This window comes from Lissotriton helveticus, chromosome 2_1 (assembly GCF_964261635.1).
Source record: "Lissotriton helveticus chromosome 2_1, aLisHel1.1, whole genome shotgun sequence".
Taxonomy (NCBI): Eukaryota; Metazoa; Chordata; class Amphibia; order Caudata; family Salamandridae; genus Lissotriton; species Lissotriton helveticus.
Window position 1 is genome coordinate 950,228,204 of NC_136059.1, and position 12,554 is coordinate 950,240,757.

Consider the following 12,554-nt stretch of genomic DNA (forward strand, 5'->3'; position numbering starts at 1 on the left):
GGGAACTTTCTGATCTTACCCCTCTAGCAGCCCCTATGACTGGATCTACCAAAACTTGTAACTTAATAGCTGAGTTCTTTGCTAACAAAGTAGATAAAATCTACGCGGGATTCCCAGACTCGGCCAGAGCAGGCGGGGGACAGACTGATAACATCATACAGATACAGGAGACCAACTGCCTCTCAGCATTTCTGGTTCCGTCTAGGGAAACCATATGTCACATAGCTAACAGTATTAAATCAGGATCACCAAATGATCCAGCAACCCCCAAAAGACTCCATGGCTGTACTACTACCCTGGAGCCCTACATCAGTCATCTCCTGGCTCTCTCCTTTAGCACAGGACAAGTCCCCACCTCCTGGAAAAAAGCGACTGTCCTCCCCTTGAGGAAAAAACCGAACATTAGTATAAAAAAACTGGACAACCTCCGACCTATCTCCCTCCTCCCCTACTTTGCTAAAATTGCTGAGAAAGCAGTGAACAACCAACTTTCAGCATTTGCTGAAACTAATGGACTGCTCCACCCCTCACAGTCGGGATTTCGAGCTCTTCACTCGACTGAGATGGCCCTATTATCTTCAACTGAAGCTTTACGAAGATATGCAGATGAGGGACAGACGGCGGCACTGATTCTCCTCGATCTCAGTGCCGCTTTCGACACTGTAGCCCACCACACTCTGCTACAGTGTCTTGAAAAGGGAGGAGTGAGAGGAAAAGCTTGGGAATGGCTGCAATCATTCCTAACGGACCGAACATTTCAGGTTGCCCAGGGACAGTTCAGGTCCAACGAAAGAAAATTAAATCAGGGAGTGCCTCAGGGCTCAAGTCTCAGCCCCACCCTTTTTAATTTGTATGTGGCCCCGGTTGGAAGAATCACAGACACGTACGGGGTTGCGATAGTATCGTATGCGGACGATACGCAACTGATTGTGACCTTAACGCAACCAGAGAAACAAAGCGCCAATAAATTTGCGGCCTGTATGCAGAAGGTGGCCCTGTGGATGGCAGACAACTGCCTACGCCTGAACGGAAATAAGACAGAGGTACTGATCATAGGTAAATCCCCATCAGTATGGACCTCAGCCTGGTGGCCGGAAGAACTGGGTGAGCTGCCCACACCTAGCAACGTAGTAAAAAATCTGGGGGTCTGGTTAGACAAAAACTTAACGTTCGACCATCAAACCAAACAAGTGGCAGGCACCTGTTTTGGGATACTGCGTGTCCTTAGAAAAACGCTGGACCTTATGCCCATATCAGTACGGCAGACCATAGTCCACAGCCTGATTACTTCCAGGCTGGACTATGGGAAAGTTCTGCTCTTAGGGGCCAGCGAAAAAAGTCTTTCTAGACTACAACGTACACAGAACGCAGCGGCCCGCCTGATCCTCCAACTTCCCAGAAGAGCATCCTCAAGGAAAGCTCTAAAAACCCTTTACTGGCTCCCGATCAGGGAGCGGGTGACCTTTAAAGCCCTGTGTGTAGGACACCGCATCCTGCATGGCAAAGGACCTAAATACCTGCATGGCCTTCTGAAATGGTATGAACCCACCCGCCAATTGAGATCTTGCGGCACAGGGCAAGTACAAGTCCCGAAGATCAAAACAGCCAGGATGGGTGGTAAATCTTTCAGAATCAAGGCGGCAAGGACATGGAACCAGCTGCCAGATATACTGCGTACAGAACAATCTGAGGCACACTTTAGAAGAGAGCTAAAAACAATCCTCTTCCCCAAGGACTAAGATCTTAGAGGAGCATGTAAACCCAGAACTACCTTTTCAGCAATCTTTTAGCGCGGGGACACACTTGCTAGTGTAACCATGCGCTCTACAGAATACTAATAAATAAATAAATAAATAAATGTTCCAGCTGCTGGCTCTGAGCAAGTGGGGCAAAGCTCCTCCACCATTGCGGAGGAGCCGCAGCTGCATTTTATATCAAAGGTTACATGCTTTGCCTATAATCCTTGGTGCATGAGGGTAGAGCGTAAGTGGCAGACAGAAGCCACATGAAAGCGCGGCTCGCTTTGGGCTCGAGGGTCGAAAAAGACCTTGAGCTGAGCTGGAGAATTGCATGAGGCTCGAGCCTTCAGTGACTTGCCCACCTTTACGTTTAAGGAGTGTACATTCAGTGCCAGGCTGCCAGCCCTAAAGATAGCCTAACATGGGTGATTTGCGCATGGACTAAACGAAGGAGAATACCAGTAGGAGGCTGGGAAAATATTCAAGGGATTTATGCAATAATAAATTAAATATTGGGGCATTACGTCTTAAGATGGAGCTAGGAGGGGTGTTTGACCCATTTGTCCAGATTGACTGAAGGACTTTGAATGGGTAAGCAGCCATCTTGTAGTGACCAGTACATGCAGCAGGCGACCAGCCACCGTGATGAACGAGGGATCTCCGACCAAGGCCCTGGAACATCCGTACCCAGCCACGGGGGCGCAACCCATCTATTAATGACAAACTTGCTGGAAATAAAACTGTCCAGGCTATCATATAGCTAAGACCTGAGCCTCCAAGTCACAGCACCCCAGAGCACTAGGTGCTGCATGTCAGCTGTAGGCAACTGACAACGAACCGCCGCTGCCTGTCACCCAACCACAATACACCACGACCAACCACTGCACTGTCATTTCTAAGCATGGCTGGAACTCGCGCGAATCCTGCCAGTTACTGAGTGTCATTTACTTCCGTGCCAAAAACTTAACAGAATAGCAACCACAATACAACATAGCACACACAGCTATATTTGTGCATCCTCTACTCCACAGCATAATGCACAGAGACGCGCACATCTCCAGGAATGTATGCATTTCTGTTAAAAAAAATCCGAATTTGATACAGTAACCCTGCAGAGTACAGAGAAACCATTCATCCCCACAGAGCTGTGTACGGTCATGCCTTAGATGCCACACATGTGACATGCATGCATGTACCTTCTGCTAGGACTGATCCGCCCTGCACATCATTGCATGCAGTGATCGATGCTCTTGTTTTTGCTTAGCAGGTGTGTACGGTGTGGTTTTTGCAAACACCTGCATTGCATTACCTTGTCAGCGGACTCTGACAGGTCCACCCTGGTTGTTGTGCCCGGAGCTGCTGGGCGACGGTGAACTTTGCTCCACTCTGCAGGACGTGTGGGAGGGACACCACCGCCAAACGCCCGAGTTTCTCTCCTCCTCGAGGGATTGGCCGGGTTCTCGTGCCGTGCCTCTGCCCCTGCACACACCCCCAGCCGGCAGCCCTCGCCCTCCCACGTCTCCTCCCCGGCCCGGATGTGGGAACTGCTTTTAAAGGCGGTGCAGGGCGCGTGGGGCTCCAGCAGTGCTCATCACCTCACCGCTCTCCCTGACAGCCCCACCGAGCCGCAGCCATGTCGGACCAGGCCCCCTTCGACACCGACGTCATGACCCTGACCCGCTTCGTGATGCAGGAGGGCCGGAAGGCCAAGGGGACGGGGGAGATGACCCAGCTGCTCAACTCCCTCTGCACTGCCGTCAAAGCCATCTCCTCCGCCGTCAGGAAAGCGGGGCTCGCGCACCTGTAAGTTGACCCTCGGCGCGAGCCGCAGACCCGCGCAGGGCACGCACGCTGCGCAATCTCACGCAAAGCACGCACGTTCACTCAGGGTGCACATCCGCGCACAGGCTGTCTCTCTCTCTATAGCACATCCCTACAAGCATTTCTCATTCATACACGCATGTTCACACTCAGTCTCACGCACAGCTCTCACGCAGAAACCGCACACACTCAAAAACACAAGACACACTCACAAATAGACAGCGACACATAAAAATGATAAGTGCACCTACACACTGTCACCCAACAAGCAAAAACACTGATAGTGATCGATTTCTCAACAATGATGGTAAAAACTTTAAGGTACTTTTTCCAGCTAGGATTCTGTAGTTTTTTTCATGCAAGGTGTGACTCTTACTCTTATACTCGCATACTGCGAACGAAGTCGTATCTAGTTGAGATCAGGGTGCGGATGGGTGTTTATGAAGGGCACAATTTAATGCTTTGAAGTTGAGGCAGAAGGAAGTGTGAGTTTCTCACAGTGCCTCACAGGGAGTCATAAAGGTATACAGACTATATGCTCATCCAGCCACTGGCCTCTCTGCTGAGCAAACGTTAATGGTCACTTATGTACCTTTTGTAACAGTAGTTAAATATGTGAAGGAGGTACTCGACTTTTCAAATATGGCCAGTGCCAAAGGAAATTAAAATGCTGTGTTTTCAGTTTCGTGGGTGGGTTGTGTGTGGAAAAGTAAGTGGATGACTTGAAAGGAGATACATGCAGAAGGGAGGGGCATAGGTGACTTAACAGATTGCAAGACTCCAGGGGAAAGTGCTGTGAAGGGGATAACAGGAGTGACTGGAAAACTTAAAAGACCACTACTCCTTCCACAGACCGCAGTAATAAAGCTCAAGTCTCACATTTCCATCATGGAAACATTTCCAGTTCTAATTATGCACTAGTCATTGTTGTTACTCATTCGATTGATAAGGCGTGCAAGCATTGGCAAAGCAAATGGGACTTGTTTTAGGTGTAGGTCTGTTGTGTTAAATGTCTGGATGTAGTAATAGAAAACAAAGAAAGGGGCATGCTTTGTGAAGCGCAGGATTATAGTTTACATTTTTAAAGCCACACCCTAACTTAAATAGTCTACTCCTCTTGGAAAGGATTCATAGCTATGCTTCTTTGGCTCTGTCCCTTTTAGAGACCCCCCACTAACCTCCTTTAACCCACTTAAAACACTGCCTTTTGCACCTACGCACGATTAACCTCAGGAAACAAATCAGAGTCTCCGTATCTGCAACTCGCAGTCTCTCCACAGGCCCTGTGCAACTAACTTTATCGATAGATCAGTGGGTCAAGGCGCCTACTTTAGGTAAAATGTGAATCCCAGAAGTAAAACTAGTGACCTTATTATGGTTGATAAGCCAGCATCAGTAGGATGAGGGATATTTGCAGCTGTTACCATAATGCTTTGCAGTAAGGCTGTTCTTGTCTGAAACACCCAAATTAATAATGTTTTTACTGTACCAGTTTCTGACACATTACAGAGATTCTATTTGTAGAGTGCATCAGGACGGTCAGTTGCAGTTTAGAAATGATACTATAATATGGATGATCTTTACTGTACGAAGATGTAGTTATCAATAGTGCATCAAGTGCAGTGGTGCCAGGCCGCAAGGTTGTGAAGGACACACCGCTCGCCCAATTATATCCATTACTAACTATGGGAAAGAGAGGCTCGTTTTCATTGCTTGCATCAAGACCCATGGCTCACTTGCTTACAGAAACCATTCAAAATGGGACTTTGGGGTGCCAAAAAGGCACAGTCTCCAAATCTTGAACTATTTTCATTGAACGACCTGGAAATTTAAAATAACAAATATTGTGAAAAGCATTACACGCATCAAGCTTCAGTTCTCAAAAACACTTGTACAGAGAAGGCACAGCGGGCCCTGTGGCATAGTGGCGGCTTGCATGACACAGAGCATTGCACCTTTCTCTGCAGCACTTCCAGGCCATGAGTGTATGCACCCTTCTAACAGATCACTGATAGTTCAAAATACTTTGAATGCCAAAGGGTTTCCTGCAGAAAAGACGTAGTGGTCTACAATGTGTAGGCTGCACTCCTCACCAACCCCAGCCTCAAGACCCTCCAGGTACATTAACCCACTGAGCTACCTTACTAGCTTCCATGGTGAGGGTGTTAGCTCGATATAAAGTTACAATATTGCACAACACCTATAGGGAGCAAGGCTTTCTGACAGCTTCACCCTCAAACAAACCTGCGTTGGCACCCATCCACCGTATGTGCCAGCGACATGTTTTGTTGTATGTAGCATTTACATATGGCTTACTACGTGACCTACTTTCAACGTCACGTTTTCCTTTTTAGATGGAATTCTGACTCTGCCAAACTTGCACATAATTGCATGTTATTATTATTATTATTATTAACCGGATTTTGTAGAGCGCAAACAACCCGAAGGCCTCGTAGCGCTAAGTACCGTCATACTAAAAGAAAAGAAGGGATCAGATGAACAGGTGGGTTTTTAAATTCTTCCGGAATTTTGAGAGGCTAGGTTCACTGCGGAGGAAGGTGGGCAGAGAATTCCATTCTTTTGCAGCGTTCCATGAGAAGGAGCGCCCGCCCCATCTGGCCCGTCTGATTTTATTGACAGTAGCCAGGAAGGCAGTGCTGGATCTTAAGGACCTGTGAGGAAGGTAGGGTTTAGCCAGGGAGCAGATCATAATAGGGGCATTTTTCCACATAGCTTTGTGCATAAAGCAGAGAGACTTAAACAGCACTCTGGCCCTGATCGGAAGCCAATGCAGTTTCCTGAGGGCAATGCTAGCTGAGTCTCGTTTATTGAGGTCTAACAAAAGACGGGCTGCAGCATTTTGGGTTACCTGTAGCTTTTTGATTGTAAAGGCAGGAGCACCTAAGTATAGGGAATTCCCGTAGTCTAGGCGGGACAGAATGATGGCTTGAACCATTATTCTGCGGGCTTCAAAAGGGAGAAGGGGCAGCACCTTTCTCAGCATACGCATTAGCCCAAAGCATGTAGCAGAGAGAGTGGTAGCTTGCTGCATGAAGCTGAGGTTGGAATCGAGCCAAATGCCTAAGCTCTTTATATGGCATTTTGATTGAGGCAAAGGGCCCATACATGGTGGCCAGTCTAGCAAAGGAATGGGAATGGTTGAGTTGCCTAACACCATAAGCTCAGTTTTCTCGCCATTTAATTTTAAATGCGAGGTTGACATCCACTGAGCCACAGCTACCAGGCAGTTACTTAGATTGGATGAGGACGGGGCTGCCTGATTCAAAGACACGACTAATTGCGTGTCATCGGCGTAAGTTATTATGTCCAGACCGAAAGAGTGGACTATATCAGCCAATGGCTGCATATAAATATTAAAAAGAGTAGGGCTCAACGAAGAGCCCTGAGGTACACCCCGATCCAAGGGCCAGACTTTGGAATAGGTAGTACCCTCAACTACCCTAAAAGAACGGTTCTCCAGAAATGACTGGAGCCAAAGCATGGCCTTCCCCGAGATTCCCATCTGGTTGAGGCGATGAAGAAGAATGCTGGTGTTAACGGTGTCGAAGGCGGCACTGAGGTCAAGCAACATGATTGCTGTAGTGCCGCCTTGATCCATTTGCTTCCTGGCCAGCTCAGTTACCGCCAGGAGAGCCGCTTCAGTTCCAAGTTTTGGACGAAAGCCAGCTTGGGAATCGTGGAGGAGATGATTGTTCTCTAAAAATTGAGTAATAGCCGAGTTGACATGTTTTTCAAGGAGTTTGCTGATCCATGGAAGGAGGGAAATAGGCCGATAATTGGCCATGTTTTCCGGATCCAGAGTGGGTTTTTTCAGCAATGCCTTAACCTGTGCACATTTCCATGCAGTAGGAACTGTACCTGTGGAAATGGAGGTGTTTAGTATGTTAAGGATTACAGGTTTGACTATGTTCTCAATTTTTACTATCTGAGAGGGGGGGGCAGGGTCTGTGGGGGATCCTGATTTTATTTTCGTCATGATAACTGCAAGTGAGTTTTCATCCAGCAAAGGGAACTCAACTAATTTTGGGGTCGTGAGGTTGGATGAACTGGTTCCCATGTCCTGGGGTAGAATAGGTGGCTGAAAGGCAGAGGCAATTTTTTGTATTTTCCTGTAAAAATACTCAGCTTGACTCTCACATCGAGCCTGGGCTTTACTGGGGTCAGCGGGAACCAGGGGAGTATCAATCAGGAATTTTGCTATTTGAAAGATTTCTCTAGCGGAGTTGGAGGCGGTTGAAATTTTTTCCTCGAAGTATAGTGTTTTAGTTCGACTAATTTCTAATTTGTACTTTTTAATGCACTTTGCCACTTGTTTGCTAACAGGGATACCTGTCGTGCATGTAAGCTGTTTCCTGACCTCTGACCTGAAATGCAGCAGAACCTGATAAACGCTGAGGGGGGCTTGCAGGCACTCCCCAGGCCGAGTTTATAGTGAACATTGTCTTTTCCGCTTATCTTTACGGTCGTCGGTTTTATGATGCTTTGTAGTACAGAGCAAGCAGGTTTTAAAGAGCAAAGAGCGCAATATAGGGATTTGTCGTTGCAGCAAGAATAAACAGAAGGCTATCCTTTTAGGAGGAGGCGTTGCCACTCTCCAGCCAATAACCGAGCTCCCCCGCACATGCAGATAGGAAACGGCCTGACGCCAGCACAAGAGCGGGTCTGTGCTTTAAAGGTTCACATATCCAAGTGGCCGGGTTAGCAGCAGGTTGACCTAAACCCGCGCTACATCATCTTAGGCCCAAATGGATATGCGCTGCATTTTCGCTCTAGGGGTTACTCTTATTCATTCACGTTTCTTTTGCACTTTTCACCATTTTGTGGAAAGGAATTCGTAAAATAAACACACGAAAAACTATCCTGTGGAAAACATCTTACGTGGTCGGGTGGTAGGAGAGGAAGGCCCTCCGCGGGTGCTGACGCAGGATTACCGACCCTTAAAGGACAGTGCCGAACATGTTCGATATTTTAGAGGCTAGAAGTCAGAAGTAAAGTCTTAAGCAAATGGTCCTTATGCCATGCCTTTTTTTGCAAAAGCAGAATGCGCGCCATTTTATATCACATAAAGTAATGTTTTCTTTAAGATATGAGATTGTCGTTATAAACCCTTCCTGTATCCTCATTGGCTCGTACGTTACCCTAGTCTGGCTCTAGTGTTGCACAGCGGCATATCCAGTGTGTCATGGGCCACCATAGTGCAAAGAAGGAAATGGGCCCCGTGGCTGCTGTTCGAACTGTAGAATACAGCAATAATCAAGGTTCTAATGGGCCCGGTGTCACTGCACCTGCTGCACCGATGAAAGCAATGCCCCTGATGATGCAAGTGGGTAACTCCCTTACTGTGGCCATTGACTGCTTCTATAGTCCACACAAACTTCTTTCCAACTGACCCCAACAAGGGAGGGCAGTGGGCACCTTGCGATGCCATCTCTGTACCATCCTTCCTGACACTGTGCCAAAAACCTATTCTTTGCTTTCAACGTGTGCTTAAATCTTTTCTTTTCCAATTCTTAGGCTTCCTATTGTTGTGGAGCGCCTTGAGTTAACCATCCGTTGTATAAGAGCACTATATAATTGCTCTCACTGTGAGAGCTTCTGATGATGGGTGCTGAGCGTCAAGGGAGGTCTTGCCGCATAATATGGGACCCGGGCTGTGGCAGCGTGTGTGAAACGGGGAGCTCCCTGGCCTTATGAGACTCTCACATACCCCAGAGTGACACACTCAAAAGTTTAAGGTTTCCTAAAAGAAAACACTTTAGTTACTCCCTGCATCCTTTGCAGAGAACAGTCAGTGTCTTCTGTGTAGCGGCCCGTGTACCTGCAGGAGGAGTAAGAAACCTATTGGGTGAGTCCCTATAATAAGTATTAGTTGCTCAAAACCAAAATTGCTCTCAGAGCCAGCTGCTTAAGCTTCTAGGTCTGGCATTAGCCAAAACGTTTACAATGTATTAACATTTGATGTACAATATACGTACAGCCAGACATTTTGATCCATTGATCTGTTATAGTGCCATTCACATTTTTCCTCCTCCCATCACAGCCCGCGGCAATGGGTTAGTCCGCTACAGCCATTGGCTAACATCACACGAGACATGTTGAAATGGCAGTATACTGCTTAGGGAACACTGGTCCAGGCCGTTTAATATGTGGGCCTTAGAGCTTCAAATGTAAGCCATTTTACAGAGGTAAGGAAGGGAGTGATTCTGGCTAACTTCCTATATAGGACGATGAAGCAGGCAGAAGAGTGAAGAATGGGTTTGAGAAGGGTTAGGCAGGCAGTCCAGTAAGTGGGGCTTACTAGTACGCAGTACAGAATATTACCAGCGCCTAGTTACATATTTGAAATCTTTTTGGAGATGAAGTTGTAATGTTGCTGAGTACCTTCAGTTCAAATCTGGCATTTTTAGCAATTTACTTAATCTGAAGGACAAACTTTTCAACCAGTCCTCACAAAACAAGACTGCCTGGGTAAAAGGCAGGTGTCCGTACAGACTATATCTTGTGTTAAGCACAAAAAGAAGGAGATGATACTAGATTTGTAACCTCTGCTCTGCAGCTCCATTTCCTACTCCATCTCCTACTGCAATGTCCAGGGAATGTATTTCTTATTTTTTAATTTTTTTTGTAAAGTGCTCTTAACTACCCACTGGTGACTCCGAGCTTGCAGGTTTATGGATACATATAAAGATTAGCAGATTGCAGGATAGAGTTTTTCACAATCTAGTTATGGAGATCCATAGCCCACCTGTGAAATGTGAGGCACTGACAAAGGTGACAAATCCTTAGAGAAGAACACAATCCAAGCCAGGGTTGAAGAAGGCCTAGGTATTTGACAAGCCACGATTTAGAGGAACAACTGAGGAAGAAAGATTGGATTACCCAAATGCCAAGGAGAATAGGTGAGCTTTTAGGATTGTCTGAATTTGACAAAGTAATTTTTCAGTCTTAGATGTAGCATCAGGAATTTTAACCGTGAAAAGTATGCCCATCAAATCTCTTGTATCTTGTTTGTAGGGTCATCAAGAGATATGAGTTACACACCTGAGAACACTAGTCAGGAGAACAGTTTTGTGTGGTAGTTCGGTGATCCACCGTGGAATACCTTATGTCCGAAGGAGTTTTGACAGTTGATCTTCCTTTTACTAATAGCCAAAACGATTGAATTCTGGACTTACGTAGTGTGGCTATTTTCCTTCAAAGTGAACAAAAGGCAGACTGCATTAGGGAGGCTTGTGCATGAAATTTTGCAGATATTCAGGTGGGACATCGCATTCCAAGTGGAAGACCTGGGTTCATATCCCAACCAATGCACTAGCTTGTGGAAGAGATCTGTACTCAAGCCTAACTTGAAGTCTGAAAATGTTTACTAAGAAAGAAGAAAAACACGTGTAAATCACTAAGTCCGCTGATTAGGGGCTACTCTGCCCTTCCTATTTTAGTGGCGAAATGAAACGAGCCCCCCCCCCCCTCCCCCAATCATGGGAAAGTTCACACTCGACCTTCAACTAATTAAAAAATATAAGCTTTCAGAACTGGGCAGGATATTAAATAATTTTTGCCTCTGATGACAGACATGAGAGTAAAGATTTTCACATCAGAGACGGGCACAGCTTGGTAGATTTGTTATAGCACTGAGTCGAAACATGGCTACCACTACTGCAGTTATGCTAAGGCAATAATTCTAAATTCTACAATAATCACTCTGGCAAAGACAAGGAGGATGTGTTTAGGACACTCGAGGCACAGTAGGTCCCTTTTGGCATACATGAATAGTGAAATTCAGTTTTTGAGAGGGTATCTATTTGGGCGAGGGTAAATATTAGCTCACCATCATAGCAAACTCCCATGTCAATCCACAGTGATTGGAGGAGAGCCCAATTCCAGAGACCGAGGCATGGGTGAGGGAGTAGGGCTGACATTGCCCTGGGTCAGCTGTTCCTTTTTCTTGCCCCAGAGATGGCACAGTTATCTTGTATATAGTTGTAAACCAGTAAGAGGCAGATAGACAAAATTGATGACAAGACAGAGCCCTGAGTACCTATGCCACCACTGATGTTGGCTAGTCTGGATAGGCATGTTCCCAGTTTGACTTGATGACTAAGACCATGTCAACACACTCAATCTGATGAAGGCCAAAGTGGACAATATTTTGATTAGCACCTCATGGTAAATGGTGTCAAAGACGCCTGAAAAAATCAATAGAATCAAGGCTCAGAGGTGGCCCTTGTTGATCAGACTGGGTAGTTCTTCCTTGATGTTTAGGATTGTGGTCTCCGTACCCTTATGTTGCATGAAACCTGCTTGAAAGTTAGTCATGAGGTCATTTGCCTCCAGGCTGGAGGGCAGTCAGTGGGTGACAACTGTTTGAAGCACCTTTTTAATACAAGGTAGGGTGGAGATGGGCCTTTACTTGGGTTCTCAAGACGCGTTCACTCCAAGCACCCCCTTTGATAATACCCAAAGTGCACATCTAAGACTCATGGTATACACCTTGACACACGGTGGTCAGATAGTCTGAGGACCCTGTAATGTTGGCTCATATTTATTGTATCATTAAAACTGTTAATCCTATTGTTTCTTTCATGCTTCAGATATGGCATAGCAGGATCCACCAATGTGACAGGAGACCAGGTGAAGAAGCTGGATGTCCTCTCCAATGACCTGGTCATCAACACGCTGAAGGCGTCCTTCAGTACCTGCGTCCTTGTGTCAGAAGAAGATACGAACGCTCTAGTGGTTGAAGTGGAAAAAAGGGTAAGTCACCAAGTACACATAACTCCATCTCATTAGCTGTCATTTTTTAGGACATGGTGTAAAAGATATAACGTCATAGGGGTATTCCATCAAATTAATATTTATTTACTCTTTTACTTATTTGTTCTTTACTACAGCACCAGATATGCTAATTATACATAAAAATACAGTGAGAAATCAAGGTGGATATTTCAAATGATGTGTTCCAATGCAGAGAGG

At 46.2% G+C, this 12,554-nt stretch overlaps 1 protein-coding gene across 1 annotated transcript in view; it reads left to right on the forward strand.

Annotated features, from left to right (window-relative positions):
- The first annotated feature begins 3,164 nt into the window (after window positions 1–3,164).
- LOC144818351 (fructose-1,6-bisphosphatase 1-like) overlaps window positions 3,165–12,554 on the forward strand; it is a 39,075-nt gene continuing 29,685 nt past the window's right edge. The window contains exons 1-2 of the mRNA XM_078675700.1: window positions 3,165–3,542; window positions 12,173–12,335. Of these exons, the coding sequence (XP_078531826.1) occupies window positions 3,373–3,542; window positions 12,173–12,335 (333 nt within the window). The 5' untranslated portion in view covers window positions 3,165–3,372. The remainder of the gene's footprint in view (window positions 3,543–12,172; window positions 12,336–12,554) is intronic.